General features: G+C 46.2%; 1 protein-coding gene across 3 annotated transcripts in view; it reads right to left on the bottom strand.

The window, feature by feature from the left end:
* The window catches only part of DDC (dopa decarboxylase), a 107,237-nt gene that overhangs the window by 74,719 nt on the left and 15,362 nt on the right, over positions 1 to 17,156 (bottom strand). For all 3 annotated transcript variants that reach the window (XM_007981322.3, XM_007981321.3, XM_007981320.3), the window contains exons 2-4: positions 9,982 to 10,210; positions 6,017 to 6,130; positions 3,931 to 4,050 (exon numbers count right to left, since the gene is read on the bottom strand). In XM_007981322.3, the coding sequence (XP_007979513.1) occupies positions 3,931 to 4,050; positions 6,017 to 6,130; positions 9,982 to 10,182 (435 nt within the window). In that variant the 5' untranslated portion in view covers positions 10,183 to 10,210. The remainder of the gene's footprint in view (positions 1 to 3,930; positions 4,051 to 6,016; positions 6,131 to 9,981; positions 10,211 to 17,156) is intronic.

Here is a 17,156-nt window from a genome sequence, read left to right as displayed (position 1 = left end):
GCCTGGCTCTAGTGGCCAGAGAGCAGCCCCGAGAAGCTGGAGAAGCTTGCTTTTATTGAGTGCAAGCACAATTCTGAAAACCTGGAGCAAAAACAACCTGTAGATAATTAACATTTATTGTTCCCTTTTCAGGGAGTGTCACGTGTGAGGATGTTCCAAGGTCAGTTCCTGGACAACTTCTAACAAACGAGCTTGACCAAGATAAATTCCTCTACACGCCCTTGTACCTACTCCTTGCCCTCTGCCTCAGGGCTGTAGAACAGCTGCTTCAGCTATTCTCCCCTGGAGCTTTGCCGAAACTTCTGACCTTTCAGAAGGCCTGCTTCTTTTCCTTATAGTTTCTCCCACCACTCTGACTGATCTCCTACAGCTCACGCCTGTAATCCTAGCACTTTTGGAGGCTGAGGTGGGTGGATCACCTGAGGTCAGGAGTTTGAGACCAGCCTGGCAAAATGGCAAAACCCCATCTCTACTACAAATACAAAAATTATCCAGGCATGGTGGTGGGCACCTGTAATCCCAGCTTCTTGGGAGGCTGAGGCAGGAGAATCACTTGAACCAGGAGACAGAAGTTGCAGTGAGCTGAGATCGTGCCACTGCACTCCAGCCTGGGTGACAAGAATGAGACTTTGTCTAAAAACAAAACAAAACAAAACAAAGAAAAAGATGAGGGGAACAAATGGAAAAGAAATGGAAAAGTAGATCTTGGCCCATGTATAAAACTAAAAGAAAAAGTAAGTCAGCCACCAACATCCAGGCCTCCTGTAAACGGTTAGACTATGCATGCCCTTGCCTGGAATCAAAACCACGCTCTCTCTCGTGGCTGTCCCACTGGGTCCCTGACTGCTGCTGCCCTCTGTCCCCTGGAGAATCAGGACTGATGTTCCAGAGGCTAGACAGCCATCTGGCCCTCACCAAGGCAAAGTGCAGCTGACAGAGCATCGGCTGAGGGCCGCGTGCAGTAGTTCCTTCCCCTCGCTGGAAGGGCACCTGTGACAGCCTATCTTTGCTGTCATCTTGGCCAAGGAGGCTTCTTCAGCTGCATACCCACTGACAAGAAGAAAATTGTGCTGGGACTGAAGCATGTTGCATTTGCCGAATCATTGCTGAGTCATTGTTGCTGCTACGTAGAATGGTATAGTTCACAGCAACGTATTGAAGCTTTGCTTACAACATAGCTGACGTTTTTTCTCTTTTTTTTCTTTTCTTTTCTTTTTTTCTTTTTTTTTTTTTTCTTTTTTTTGAGATGGAGTTTCCCTCTTGTCACCCAGGCTGGAGTACAATGGTGAGGTCTTGGCTCACTGCAACCTCTGCCTCCCAGGTTCAAGCAATTCTCCTCCCAAGTAGCTGGGATTACAGGTGCCCGCCACCATGCCCGGATAATTTTTATATTTTTAGTAGAGACAAGGTTTCACCATGTTGGCCAGGCTGGTCTCAGACTCCTGACCTCAAGTGATCTGCCTGCCTTGGCCTCCCAAAGTGCTGGCATTACAACGTAAGCCACTGTGCCTGACGTTTCATTTTCATCAGCTTCCCATTTAATATCACTTATGTCTGATGGAAAGTGAGATAACCAAAGAATGCGAAGGAGGAGCACATGGAGGGATGGCTCTGAGCCTGGCCACAGGGCCTGTGGGTCACGGAGAAGGCAGTCATCAGTCTCGGCATGTGGCCTGTTCAGGGATCTCGGTGTCATCCAGGTGAATTAGCGTTCATGTTTTGGCCCAGAGTCTAGGAATAGGCATTATAAGCAAGTTCCCTCCATGACTCTGAAGCACACTGGATGTAGTAGGCAGATTAATGCATCCTCATTCCCAGAGATTCCAGGTCTTGGTCCCCAAAATCTGTGACTGTTTACCTTCCAAGGAAAAGGTGACTTTTCTGATGTGATTAAGAACTTTGACTTGAGAGATTATCTCAGATTGTCTGGATGGACCCAATCCAATCACATGTGTCCTTAAAAGTGGAGACCCACTTTCTTATCTTTTATGTGGTTAGAAGGAGATGCGACCATGAAAGTGTGAAAGGAAAATAAATCTTCGGATCCCCAAATCACTAAGCCAAAGGGGAAAGTCAAGCTGGGAACTGCTTAGGCCAAACCTGCCTCCCATTCTATTCCTAAAAGAGATAGCTACTAAGATAAAAAACTACCTGCCTCCCTCACAAGGAATTTCCTCTTGGATGAAGGACAGACAAAACTCAAAGTCACCCCTCTGCCCACTGAGATAGCTGCACATCTGATTGCCTCCTTTGGAAAGGCTAATCAGAAACTCAAAAGAATTCAACCGACCGTCTCTTATCTATCTACCTATGACACGAAAGCCCCCTTCATGCTTCGAATTGTCCCACCTTTCCAGACCAAACCAATGTACATCTTACATCTCATGTGCCCCTCAAATGTATAAAACCAAGCTGTGCCCAACCACCTTGGGCACATGTCATCAGGATTTCTTGAGGCTGTGTCATGGGCACGCATCCTTCACTTTGGCAAAATAAACTCTCTAAGTTGATTGAGACCCATCTCAGATATTTGGGGTTTACAAAAGAAAGGTCAGAAAGATGGGACACAGCTGGCTTTGAAAACGGAAATGGGGCTGTGAGCCAAGGAATTTTGGAAGCATCTAGAAGTCAGAAGAGGCAAGGAAACAGATTCGCCCCTGAAGCCTCCAAGGTGTCAACTTTGGTTTTAGCCCAGTAAGACCCAGGTCAGACTTCTGACATACAGGACTGTAAGATACTCAGTTTGTCCTGTTTTGAGCCACTAAAATTTGTCACAACATCAATAGAAACAAATACATAAAATTATCAGTCTTGTTGCACATTCTCAGGACTGGAAGTGGGGAGACTTGCTAGTTTCGCGTGGCCACACTGGCCATGTGCTTTGCACAAAGGTGTTCTCCACTATGTGCCTCACTGTTCTCACCCACTGAATGGGCCTTCACCAATTCTCAAAGCCTTGCGGAAGACAATATCTGAAAAGGAAGCCCCTTTTTTCCAAAGTTAACAATGCTTTCCTAATGAGACTATCATCTACTTGACATGAGAAAAATGATTAAGGGAGAGTACTGGGTTCAACATAGTTCATGCTAGGAGGTTTTTTTTTTCTTTTTCTTTCTTTCTTTTTTTTTTTAAATGCATCAAGTCCAAGTAATCCCAGTGCCATTTGTCCTGCAACCCCAGTGGAATAGAAATTCCATCATGATTGTCTTTTGTCTATCTTGTTTCCTGGTGTAAGCTCTGACACACAGTCACTGTCAACAGACACATGTTACAGGAAGAGAATGAATTAAGTTGCTGCATAGAAGCAGCAGCATCTTTAAGTAAATGATTGGTTCAAAGACAAGTAGCATTTATAGCCTCTGAAGCCTGGTCACAGCTGCCACCTGTGCTGTCCTCCAAGGAAGATCACAGCCACACAGATACAGGGTCTATAACTTACCAACTGGGAGCCATGGGGCAAGCTACCTAATGTTCTGGGTCCCAGTTTCCTCCCCTGTAAAATGGGCTATTAAAATGTTTCTTCACTTGTAAAGGGAGGTTTTAAAATTCATAGTGTTGTTGTGAGAATTAAATGAGTTAATGCCTGGAAAATGCTTAGGCACTGTGGCCGGCGATGGGGAGCCCCACACAAATGGTAGTCACTGTAGTTGTTATTTCCATGCACCTGCTGTTAGATAGCTGCTGTGCTATCTACCATAGCTAGAGGCCTGAGAACTGAGTGCCCTGCCCTGGGGAAACGAGTGAAAGACAGCACTGGGATCCTAATCCAAATCCTGCCAATCCCAAGACCAGCGATTTCCTAAGAGCTCGGTTTTGTTTATTCTCCAGGAGAAATGTGAGGACCTAACAAGAAGCATGAGCGCCTCTTTCCCCACCTGCAGCTATGGTCCTGTGCAGAGCCCATGTATCCCAAAACAGCTCCCACCTTACCTGGATCACTCCTCCTCCTTCCCCGGCTTTTTCAGTCAAAAATGCCTTTGGCAGCTCCAGCATCTTCCCGAGCCAGTCCATCATCACGGTCTCCAGCTCTGTGCATGCTGGGCTTGCTGCCTGTGGTTGGGGGAGGGAAGGGATTAACCAAGGGCCAGGCATTGCAGAATTTGGGGAGCAGCAGTAACAAGGGGGGATTTAGCCTTCCACTAAAGCCCAGATTAAAGTCACCCAATCTCAGATGTGATTCAAAGGCCTGAAGCCTGTTTGACCTAGACTCATGCAAGGAGAGTGATTGGGAAGGAACACACGGGCCACCATAGTGAACCTTACTCCACTGAGCCTCACTGCATGGGCACTGCGGGCTTGCTAGTATATTCATTTGTTCATTTACAGAAGGGTCCAGAAAGCCCGCTGGTGGACTCTCCTCCATAGTCACAAGTGAAGGGAATGAGGAAGTGGGCGCCGGGCAGCTGTCACCCTCTGGGCATCCCGAGAAGCCATTGATCTTGTCTTTTAAACTCCCAGTGACTTTTCTCTGTGAACTCTCCTCTCTCTCTGAACAGGCTGGTCTTGGACCCCATCCAAAGGCGGATTGAGCCTCCACCTTCATAAAGGTCTCCAACATAAGGGGTCCAAGGTGCTCTCGTGCCTAGATGTGCACAGCAGCATCCTGATACGTCACCAGTAAGATCTAAGTTAGAAGAGTGCATTCTCCCTTCTGGTCAGCCCCATCCTGCTGGGTTCTACCTGAGCCTGGCCAAGCCCAGCTCTACCAGGAGCCTATGCTCTCTGCTAGGTACCAGGTATCAGGCAACACAGCCTGACAGACAGCGAGGCACCCCCTTCAAGGCCTGAGGGCAATCAGACTGTCCCAGAATGAGCAGATAGAGATGGATGACAAGTACCTCTGCAGGGCAGAATGGATTTGGACCAGCACAGCTAAATGAAATCTGCTACAGCATCCAGTGATAGAAAATGCTCTTTAGGAGAGGGTGTGCTCAGCCCAGGCCACACTGGCTGGCCCAGGCCAGCCCTGCCCAGCAGAGAGGGAGGTCCTGGTGACTGGCAGAGAAGCAGCACAGACACTGGCACAGACACTGAAGAGCCCACAGATGGGCTCTTCAGCCCTGCCTTTGGGGCCCATGATGCCTGTTCACCCGGCAACTCCCAGTGCCCCAGCCCAAAGAAGAGCAAGCGCCAGGCTGGTGAAGCAGAGGTGGCTCAGCTGTGTCCTGTGGCACAGTGTTGCAAATTCCTAATTGACAGCTCCTTTACGCATCACAGCATGCCACATAGACCGATGTCCAGAAGTCCACCTGGCTCCAAGACACAGACAAGATGAGCACTCTGTACCCCAAAGGCCAAGGACAGCCCCTGGCTTTTGAGGAACTCCGCAGGGTGCAGCAGCCCTCAGACACTGGCCATCAGCAGGCAGCTCTAACTCCAAGCTCTCCGCATTTGGGAGGAAGGCATCTTTCCTGTAATCTGTGCCTGGAGCAGACAGCCATGGGTAGAGCCAGCCCTGCCTGCCGTTCTTCTGAACAGGGACTTTTTTAGGCATTTGACCTCCAGATAGGGCAGGACGGTGGTGGGCAGGCAGGAGCTAGGCCCTTTTCCAGAGTCCTCCTGCTCCAAGTCTCTGGACACATCTGATGGGCTGGTTGGAGCCTCTCCCTGGGCAGCAGACCGGGCGGAGAACAGATGGAATGGGACAGGGGCAGTAGTGGTTTTCAAGCTTTGGAGGATATAGAAATTCTCTGAGCTGCTTGGGGAAATGCAGATTCCCAGGCTGGAGCTGCAGAAACTCTGGGCCCCAGACCGTGATGTTAGTTCATACCAAGTGCTTCCAACACAGCCTGCGCAGAATGGGCTTTGAGTTGTTGAGACTTTCTCCGTTCTGAATCACTACTCCCTCAGAGGCACCCTCTCTGGGCTGAATCCTTTCTCCTCCCTGCAACAGTGGCCCGTCTGCCCACAGACGGCACTGCCATCTGCTCAGGTCCTATGTGCAAAGGTACTGTGTCCCCACCCCGGGATCCCACCATAGCCAGGACCCCTTCCCCAGGTGCATCCGGACACTCACCCAGGAGAAGCCGATGCAGCCAATGGCCCCGCACAGCATGTCCGCGAGCATGGCCGGGTATGAGCTGGCCGTGGGGAAGTAGGCAAAGAAGTAGGGGCTGTGCCAGTGCGTCACCTGCATGGGAGGACGGAGCAGCTGCTCAGAAGCGAGGAAAGCCAGGCCTCAAGAGAGCAGAGAACCCAGGTACCCCAATGGCCCCCAGCTGCCAGATGCAGCCAGACCCAGAGTTAGGTGAGTGCGGTTCCCCAAATGTCAGCCATCCCAGTGCCTTCCTCCATTATTTAGGAGCATTTACACATCACCTTACTGTCCCCACTCCCTTTAAACCAGCTCCCTTTTTGATACTGGAATGTATTTGCTAGCTCAGAAGGAAAAGTTCTAGCTCCAAAATAAAGTGGAAAATTCTTAAAACTTTCCGTAACAAAAGAAGTCTCGAAAAACCACATCGTGCTTCAAGTTCTTGCTCCGGTGCTCTCGACAGTGAAGGCGCTGCCCCAGTGCTGATCTCTTTGTGCCAAAAGCTTAGTTTTCCTAAAACTACTCTAAAAAATAAAGTCTCCATAAAAACCAGAAACAAAAACCAAAAGCCTGATTTTCAAGGTTTCTTCAGTCAAGCCACAAACATGCATCTGGTCTTCCAGCTGCCCCTGGCTCTTCTAGAGGAGCCGAGGCCTTCCCTCCAGCCAAGCGGCTGATCACCCTGCAGATGTCTCGCCTCTGCTGTCCCTCAGCCTGGCCACTGTCCCTTGCCATTTGCCCTGGCTAGGGGCATCCCAGCCTATAAGGTGAACATCTGCCACACCCTGGGTGAGGCACAGAGGAAAAGCTCATGTGGGCTGGGGAGGAGATCCATAAGAGGCAGTGACAGCTCCATGTGGTATGCTTGGGGACAGGGGGTTCTGGGATCCAGGAGGCGAGGGTTGTGGTGGACACGCAGGCAGGGAGCCTCTCTGGGCTGGGAAGGTCTGGCAATGGTAACAAGGCACGAGCCTCAAACATCTCAGAGTCTGGGAGGACGATCAGGGGAGGACAGAGAAGGAGCAGGTGTAGCCTAGTCTTTGCATCTTTAATTTGTTCCTGCCAAGGCGGTACCTGCCCTGAAGGAACAGAATAGAGTGCTAAAGCCCTCAGGACAACCCTCAGCCCCTGTGCAGGGAGAAGGTACAGAGACTGCCATTCAGACCCCTCTCAGGCTGTGACCACGAACTGGTGTCTGAGAGACGTTGCCCTGTTCCCCGTTGTCCCCTGCTAGTGCTCCATGTCCATCCTGCCTTCGGGAACAGCATGGTGTTGGGAGCACCCCTGGACTGCAAGTCCAGCAGGAACCCTGATTTGCTGGGTTACTCCAGACAACTAACTGCACCTCTCTGGGCCCTGTCATACCCTCAGATAAAATGAAAGCACGTGCTCTGGTGCTTCCTCCAGGCCTGGCTCAGAATCCCAGCTGCTGAAGATATGCTCTACCGGGCTTGGCTGCTCTGCTCTGATTGTATCTGCATACCATTCGTGTCAAAATCCTAACCCCCAAAGTGACGGCATTAAGAGACGGCGTCTTTGGGAGGTGATTAGGGCATGAGGGTGGGGTCCCCTTAATAAGATTAGTGCCCCCCCACAATGGGATTAGTGCCCTCATAAGAAAAGGCAGAGAGCTGGCTACCCTTTGGTTATGTGAGTACACACTGGGAAGACGGCTGTCTGTAAACCAGGAAGAGAGCCCTCACCTGAACCTAATATCTTGATCTCAGACTTCCTGTCTCTAGAACTGTGAGAAATCAATGTTGTTTAAGCCTCCCAGTCTATGTCCTTTGTTATAGCAGTCCAAACTAAGATATCTGTAAGATATCTCTTACAATCTGGGAAGAGATGCAATCATTTCTTTCTCAATAGCACTCATCATTAAATATATGTTGTCTAAGATGTAGCATGAGCGACCCCCTGATTGTGAAGGCAGCCAACTGAGAGAGCTCACCAAGAACTAGGAGTGTTCAGCAAGGTTTATTTAACAACCACGGCCACCCCAGGTCTGCCAGGGCTTGGGGAGTGGTGGAGAGAGGGAGCTAGCACAGTCTAGGCTTGGGGGCTCAGGAGGTTGGTGATGAGGCTGAGAGGCTGAGAGGAGCTGCACAGGTTGTGATGCCTTCAGCACAGCAGGTCCAGGCCTACAACACTGTTAGGGGCTGAAAAAAAATGCATAAATTTCTTCTATAATCAAGAGGAAAAAAAAAAGTGAACTTTCAGGTTAAAGAAAAAAATCTATGTTAATATATTCATCTTTATGCCAATGCATTTGTAAAGCATAATTTTCCATATTTCTAGGGAGGAAGGAGCTGACAAAGACAAAGCGCCCAGGGCCCAGGAGAGTAAGAGCAGTCCTTTGCCTGACTCACCCCTCAGCACCTGGAGGGCCCATGTGCCTTTGTCTCTCTCGCCTCCCTGTGGCCCCTGGGCTGGAAAAGGACAGAAGCGATTCTTGATTAGGGACAGATGTGTGCTCTTTTGCTTCACTGTCAGCTGATATTCACAGCAACTTTTGAAATGGCTGGGCCTGCACTTGCCCTGCTCACGGCCCAAGAGTTCACCTGATTTCCTGTGATCACACAGCCAGCAGCTGGTGGGCTGCAGCTTCCACCCAGGGGCCCTGCCCAACGCCTGTGCATTTCCCAACTCAGCTCTGCACAGTGAATACCTCCACAGAAGGAAGCAGAAAGACTTCAAATCCTCCCCCAGTCTCCTGTACTCCCCACTGCCTGACATTTAGCCACACCTCTCCCGAAGGGTTTTATGCTGAACAGCTTAGTGTATTTGCACAATTTCTAGCAAGAACCTGAATCCTGTTCTTCGCTCAAAGCATAAATGCCAAGTGAGAATCCCCTGGAAGAAGAAATGTGAGCAGTGGGGTGAGAATGGCGCTCAGCTACTGAGAAACTGGTCCATGAGGTCCAGGGCCTGAGGCCTAGCCTTGTCCCATGATCAGTGTCCTATAACCTTGGCTGACCTTATACCTTCCCAGGGCCTTGGTATTCTGTCTGAATTGAGGGAGTGGGTCTTGACGGGCCCAGACCCCTCTTCTATGAAAATCACATGTCGTTGCTCATGGGCTTTATAACCACAGACATGCTGGATGGTGGCAGCGATCAGCCAGTGGAGCCCACGGAGATTTTCCCCGCCTGGACTCTGCACATTGTTGCATGGAAGGGCAGGTCTGGCCACCCTCATAAACATTCCTGAGCTAGAAACTGGCCAGGCTGCAACTCCCACCCGGACTCTGACTAGGCCAGAGCCACTTTAACCAACAGGCTTTTAGGTGAACTCCTTGGCAGAGAAAATCGACTGTGGAAGCATAAAGCTGAAGGGAAGTTTCTCTGAACTCCAGCACTGCTGCCCTGTGAGTGAGCATCAGAGACAGTGACCAGTCCCGTTGATTTCTGCCCTCTGTGTACCCCAGGCCTACTGGCTTCAGAGAAAGAGGGTTGGCTTGGTGGGCGGTACCATGCTGCCCACTCTCAAATAAACTAAATAAAACGTTTCTTCCACATATGCTAATTACCTATTGCTAAACCCAAGGATGGTGGAAGTGTGCTTTATTTAGGGCAATTGACTTATCTGAAAGCAGCCACCAGGGTGTCGCTTCCTAATGTATAGGAGGACATGCTCTGTGTACCAGGTGTCTCTGGGCAGGGACTGAGTCTCAGGGAACCTGGGGGAAAGAGCCTCACTGCCCTTGGAGCCTGCAGATTTGGGTTGTAATCCTGGCTTCATCATGTACTAGCTGTGTGACCTGAGGTGGACCACCTAACCTCTCTGAGCCTCAGTTTCCTCAGTAGTAAAATAGAAATGACAAAAGTTTCGTTCCAATCTGACTGCCATAGGGATTCTTTGAAACAACGCATGTGAATTGCTCAGAGCCCAGTAGGTGCTATGTGAGTGCTAGCCCTCCTGCTTTCTGACCCTGGGTACACACTTACCCCTGGCATGATTATCTTCTCAATGTCGTTGACGATGTCCTCAAATGTGTCTGGCTCCTGGGGGGCAGAGTCAGGGATCAGCGGCCGCAGGTACCCAGGCTCCACGTCAGGGTAGACCTGGCGTCCCTCGATGCCTTCCATGTAGTTGGCCACGTAATCCACCATCTCCTTCCCCCTCCTTCGGAATTCACTTGTGTTCATGGTGCCTGGGCTCTGTCAGAGGTGAAAACTGCAGGAAGAAAATGATTCATTGAGCAAACTTTGTGACTTCTGAACTGGAAGGTGGGGATTCCAAGCAAGCCGTGGGCAGGGCCATCTGGGCAGTGACGGCATACCCTGGAGGCCACTTGGATTCCAAGTAAGGAGCGTTTTCCCTCCATGTCTGTACGAGGTAGAAATGGCGCTGGATTTGGGACTGAAGCAAAAGCTGCTTCTCCTCACCAGCTATTCAACTGGGAACAACACAATGTCTCTTTATTTCAATAGACTAGAAGCTATTTATTTATTTTCATGATCGATTCCAACTTTAATGACAAACACTGGTCCAAATCCTGCCTCTGCCCCTTACCTCCTTTGAAAGAGACAAGCTTGCCCCTTAGAGCCCTTCTCCTCATCTGGGAAATGAAACTGTGATGCCCTCTCAGGAGGGCAAGAAGGCACAGTCACACAACATACACAAGCCTCAGCTCAGAGCCTAGGGCAGTATGCCCCCTCAAAGTTAGTCTTCTTCCCTCCTCTTGATTCTGTCACAGATGGAACTGCACCTTTATGCACCATCTGCTTTTCAAAACTAATGCTCTCCTCCCTCCTTGCATAAGTAACATGCAGGCAATTCTCATTATTGCTGGTAGCTGTATTCTATCTACAACAGTTGCCATGGCTATGCACTCTGAATTAGTGAATACTGAACCATTTCTTCTAGGGGAAATACAGTTTCCTGAAGAGTGATCCCAATATTTTTTGTCAACAAATCAATACATAAACTTTTTATGTTTTTAAAAGACACTTTATTTAATATATGTTGATTCATTAACACTGACCTCACAGCCAACAGCACTGTAACTCCTGTCTGGGGAAACTTCTCTAACACATGTATTTTCTCCATAAGGCACGTCTTGTGCATAGGATGGCTAGATAGCACTTCTGCACCACATTTGGGAGTCATTTTAAACAGCAAGATCACCACCAAGAAGAAAAACATAAAGATGTGAAGGATGTGGCACTAAATAGACGGAGAGAAGGACACATGATTACATTATGAGAGCTGAAGCAAGAAGGCAGCGTGTCCCCTTGTTCAACCTCAGCTGGGAACATGCATCGGACAAGCACATTCTCCACCACGCTACACATATGTACGTCCCTGAATGGTCTCAAAAGCACCATGAGTATTGATATTTATTGAAATTAGGGGTTACAAATGAATTTTAGCAAGTAGGAGAATTTGCATATGTGGAATCTGTAAATAAGTATGAATTGTATTTCAAAACCGGACAGTGAACAACACGAAGAAAAAGATAAGCCTAGAATCCCACCACCCAAAATTCTGGCACGTGTCCTTTTAGAATTTTGTTTTTATTTTATTTATTTATTTATTTATTTTGAGATGGAGTTTCACTCTTGTTGCCCAGGCTGAAGTACAATGGCACGATCTTGGCTCACCGCAACCTCCACCTCCTGGGTTCAAGTGATTCTCCTGCCTCAGCCTCCCAAGTAGCTGGGATTATAAGCGCCCACGACCACGCCTAGCTAATTTTTGTATTTTTAGTAGAGACGGGGTTTCACCACGTTGGCCAAGCTGATCTTGAACTCCTGACCTCAGGTGATTTGCCCACCTCAGCCTCTCAAAGTGCTGGGATTATGGGCGTAAGCCACTGCTCCCAGCCTCTAGAATATTTTCTATTTGTGAGAGACAATTGCATGCTAGCCAAGGGATGCATTTTCAAATCTTTTTCATACTCCAAAGTTTTGTAGATGAGGAAATGGAAGCTCAGAGAGGCAATGTGACGTGACCAAGATCACATGACCAGTAATTGCAGAAACAGGATTCAAATTTACAAGCTGGCTCCAGGACAAATTTAAGACAAATTTTCCCATGGGAGTTAAGTGCTTAGGAATACTCTAAATTCACTGTTATTAGCAAAGGTGATGACTTTAATAACAGCTTCCGAGTACTTCTCTATTTTCCCCACTGTCCATGCTGGGATTTTTGACAATTTTTGTAAGGTTACAGGTGGTAAAGAAAAATTGTTCACCAGTCACTTGTTAAAAGTGACAAAACAGATTTTACTCAAGACTACTGCAATAGGGATAGAATGTTGCAAAAGGGGAGGGACTGAACTCAATTCCAAAAACAACAGGGGCACATAGGGACTTACAGCCAATAGGCAGGTGAGAGGGTCCACGGGTGGAAAATTACTAAGAGGAACTTGGGTAAGTATCAAGGATGGAGAGGAAAAAGGAACTCTGGATTAGATACCAAAAGTGGAAGCACATGAGTTTGATTGGACATCACAGGTGTGCTCAGCAGGCCAAAGGGAAGACTTGGCTAAGCTCTTCCCTCTTGGGCCAGAGGAGCTTGGCTGAAGTTTGGTCAAGGTCCTTAGACAAAGGTAAACCTGCTTGAATGTGCTTTTCCTTCCATTGACATTCTCTCTCACATGTTTACTTCCGTGTTCTCTGTTAAATAAACAATTACAGCAATTTTTATGTTATTTCAAGGCTTATTAGATCCAGCCCCCATATTAAAGCTATTGTTTAAGGATGCATTTCTCAGCCAGTGAGTGCTCGAGTGGCAGTGATTGAGACGTAAGATTAGACTCTAAATTATAGCAACAGTGAATGCTGAACTAACAAATATGAGAAAAACCACAATGACTATCTGAAGTTCTGTTGCACCTTTGTGCTTCTTAAGCCAATGACAAAGGAGTATCCTGTTCACCAGCAAAATATCGTAGCCGCATGCTAAAGCATCCAGCTTACAATTCCTTGGGGCCTGCAGGCTTTGAAATTAGTTTTTAGTTTGGTGGACTGTTTATTTTAAATTTTGCACATACAGTGAAACTTGGTTTTCACTTCTAGTGGAAGTATTTCAAATTAATATGACTCAAATTTTTAACTCAAATGGTATCACACTGCAGATTGTTTTGCTAGCCTGTTTTTCTTCACTAATTTCTAAGTACATTTCTCATGTTGACAAATACTTTTCTTTTTTTTTTTTTTTTTTTTTATTTGAGACAGTCTTGCTGTGTCACCCAGGCTAGAGTGCAGTGGTACAATCTTGGCTTACAGCAACCTCTGCCTCCCAGGTTCAAGTGATTCTCCTGCCTCAGCCTCCTGAGTAGCTGGGACAACAGGGCATGGTGGCGCACGCCTGGCTAAATTTTTTGTATTTTTAGTAGAGACAGGGTTTCACTATGTTGGCCAGGCTGGTCTTGAACTCCTGATCTCAAGTGCTCTGCCTGCCTTGGCCTCCCAAAGTGCTGGGATTCCAGGCATGAGCCACCACACCCGGCTGATAAATACTTTTCTATTGTGTGATTTCTCACAAGTATTTCACAATGTGAGTGTGCCATATTCACAACATGTACCTCTATTGTTGAACATTTATATTATTTCCAATTTTCACCCACATAGTGGGAAGCATTGGTGTATCCCAGTGGCCACCACTCCAAGACTGAGAGCCAAAGAAAGGACTGCGAGTCACACCCTGATTCTATGTATTAGCTATCGTTATTGCATGTATTAGCTATTGTAATAGCATGTATTAGCTGTACAACCTAGCGTAAATTGCTGCCATGCTAAACCTCATTTTCTTTAACTGGGAACAAAAATCATGACAATAATAGTATAGGTACACCCCGTTTTATTGCATTTTTTACAAATAGAAGGTTTGTGACGACCCTGAATGCAGCAAGTCTATAGGAACAATGTTTCCAACAGCCTGTGCTCACTCAATGAGTCCGTGTTACATTTCAGAAAATTTTGTAGTATTTCAAACCATTTCATTATTATTAATCTGCTATAGTGATCTATGGTCAGCAATCTTTGATGTTACTATTGTAATCATTTTGGGACAGCATGGACGACACCCACATGATGGTCAACTTAATAAATTTGTGTCTGATTGAACCACTGACCCATTATTCGCCTGTCTTTCTTCCTTTTATTGGGCCTCTCTGTTCTCTGAGATGTGACCATATTGAAATTAGGTCAATTAATAACTTTGCAATGACCTCTAAGTGTTCAAGTGACAGGAAGAGTAGGTAGTATGTCTGTCACTTTAAATCAAAAGCTAGAAATGATTCAGCTGAGTGAGAGAGACACGTCAAAAGTTGAGCGAGGTCAAAAGTGAAGTCAAACAGTTATCCAGGCTATTAAAGCAAAGGAAAAGTTATTGAAGGAAATTAGAAGTACAACTCCAGTGAGCAGACAAACGTCTAGAAAAATAGCCTTATTTCTGATGTGGAGAATGTTTTAGTGGTCTTAATTGAAGATCAAACCAGCCACAACACTTTCTTAAGCCAAAGCCCATTCCAGAGTAAGGTCTTAACTGTCTTCAATTCTATGAAGACTGAGAGAGGTTAAAAAAAAAAAAAAAAAAAAAGTTGCAGACAAAATGCCTGAAGTTAGCAGAGTTTGGTTCATGAGGTTTATGGAAAGAAGCTGTCTCCACTTAGAAGTGCAAGGTAAAACAGCAAGAGCCAGTGGAGAAGCTGCAGCAAGTCATCCAGAAGATCTAGCAAAGATAATCCATGAAGGTAGCTACAGTAAACCATAGGTTTTCAATGTGGACAACATAGGCCGGGCATGGTGGCTCATACCTGTAATCCTAGCACTTTGGGAGGCCGAGGCAGGCAGATCACCAGGTCAGGAGATTGAGACCATCCTGGCTAACATGGTGAAACCCAGTCTCCAGTAAAAATACAAAAAAATTAGCCAGGCGTGGTGGTGGGCACCTGTAGTTCCAGCTACTCGGGAGGCTGAGGCAGGAGAACGGTGTGAACTCGGGAGGCAGAGCTTGCAGTAAGCAGAGATCATACCACTGCACTTCAGCCCAGGTGACAGAGTGAGACTCCATCTCAAAAAAAAAAAAAAACAACAACAATGTAGACAACATAAACTTATATAGACTTCTATCAGAAGAAGACGCCCTCTAGGGCTTTCATAGGCAGAGAGAAGTCAATGCCTGGCTTCAAAGCTTCAAAGCACAGGCTGACTCTCAAAGGGGGTAATACAGCTGGTGACTTTAAGTTGCAGCCAGTGATTACTTACCATTCTGAAAATCCTAAGGCCCTTAAAAATTATGCCATATCTACTCTTCCTGTGCTTTATAAATGGAACAACAAAGCCTGGATGACAGCACATCTGTTTGCAGTATGGTTTACTGAATATTTGAAGATCATTGTTGAGACCTACTTCTCAGAAGGAAAGATTCCTTTCAAAAATATTACTGCTCATTGACAATGCACCTGGTCACTCAAGAGTGAGATGTACAAGGAGATTAATGTTTTCATTCCTGCTAACACAACATCCATTCTACAGTCCATTGATCCATGAGTAATTTTGACTTTCAAGTCTTATTAAGAAATGCGTTTCATAAGGCTACATCTACCATAGATAGTGATTCCTCTGATGAACTTCAGCAAAGTAAATTGGAAACCTTTTGGAAAGGATTTACTATTCTAGATGCCATTAAGAACATTTGTGATTCATAGAAAGAGGTCACAATATCAACATTAACAGGAGTTTGGAAGAAGTTGATTCCAATCCTCACAGATGACTTCAAGGTTCAAAATTTCAGTGGAAGAAGTCACTGAAGATATGGTGGAAATAGAAAGAGAACTAGAATTTTAAGTGGAGCCTGAAGATGTGACTGAATTGCTGCAATCTCATGATAAAATTGGACAGATTAGTTGCTTCTTATGGATGAGCAAAGACAGTAGTTTCTCGAGATAGAATCTATTCTGGTTGAAGAGGCTATGAGTGTTGTTGAAACAACAGCAAAGGATTTAGAATATTACATAAACTGAGTTGCTAAAGCAGCAGCAAGATTTAAGAGAACTGACTCCAATTTTGAAAGAAGTTCTACTGGGGGTAAAATGCTATCAAACAGCATCACATGCTACAGAGGCATCCTTCGTGAAAGGAAGAGTTGATCGATGCAGGAAACTTCATTGTTGCTTTGTTTTAAGGAATTGCCACAGCTACCATAACTTTCAGGTACCACCACCCTGACCAGTCAGCAGCCATCAACATGGTGCCAAGACCCTCCACTAGCAAAAAGATTATGTTTGCTGCAGGATCAGATGATCATTAGCATTTTTAGCAATAAATTATTTTTAAATTAAGGTATAGACTTTTAACATATTATGTTATCGCACACTTAATAGACTACAGTATAGTGTAAACAGAACTTTTGTATGTACTGGAGAGTCAAAAAAAGTCATGCGAGTCACTTTATGGTGGTCACCTGGAACTGAATTTGCAATATTTCTGAGGTGTGAACACCGAAAACTGGAGACAGGTCTCAGTTAATTTTATTTTGCCAAGGTTGAGGACACACCCCTGACACAGCCTCAGGAAGTCCTGACGACATATGCCCGATGTGGTCAGGGCACAGCTTGGTTTTATACATTTTAGGGAGACATGAGACATCAATCAGTTTGTAAGAAAAACATTAGTTCCGTCCAGAAAGGCGGAGACAGCGCAAAGCAAGGCCCTCCTGCTGGGGGCTTCCAGGTCACAGATAGCTGAGAGGCAGATGGTTGCATTCTTTTGAGTTTCTGATAAGTCTTTCCAAAGAGGGCAATCAGAATATGCATCCATCTCTGAAAGAAAAGGGATGACTTGAACAGAATGGGAGACAGATTTTCCCTGAGTAGTTCCCAGCTTGAAAGGGCCTAAGATATTTTCCTTTCACAGAGGTATGCCTGTAATACCTCGAAGAATTTTTTGTAACAACTAAATAAATAAATGGTAACAAATTAGCACTCAATAAATGTCAGCTATTAGCTTTTCTAAGTAATCCTAAAATGTGCAACCTCTTGTTTACATTACTGCACACTTTCTTTTGCGTTAAAAATTTAGAAAAAGGAGAACACTTATTTTATAATTTATTTAGAACAAATTCTTCTAGAGATAAATATTTTTAGTGTCTTGAAAATATATTGCCAAGT

The sequence above is a fragment of the Chlorocebus sabaeus genome, chromosome 21, assembly GCF_047675955.1.
Source record: "Chlorocebus sabaeus isolate Y175 chromosome 21, mChlSab1.0.hap1, whole genome shotgun sequence".
NCBI classification, from domain to species: Eukaryota; Metazoa; Chordata; class Mammalia; order Primates; family Cercopithecidae; genus Chlorocebus; species Chlorocebus sabaeus.
Note: the sequence above shows the minus strand (reverse complement) of the source record. Positions and strands in the feature narration are given on the sequence as shown.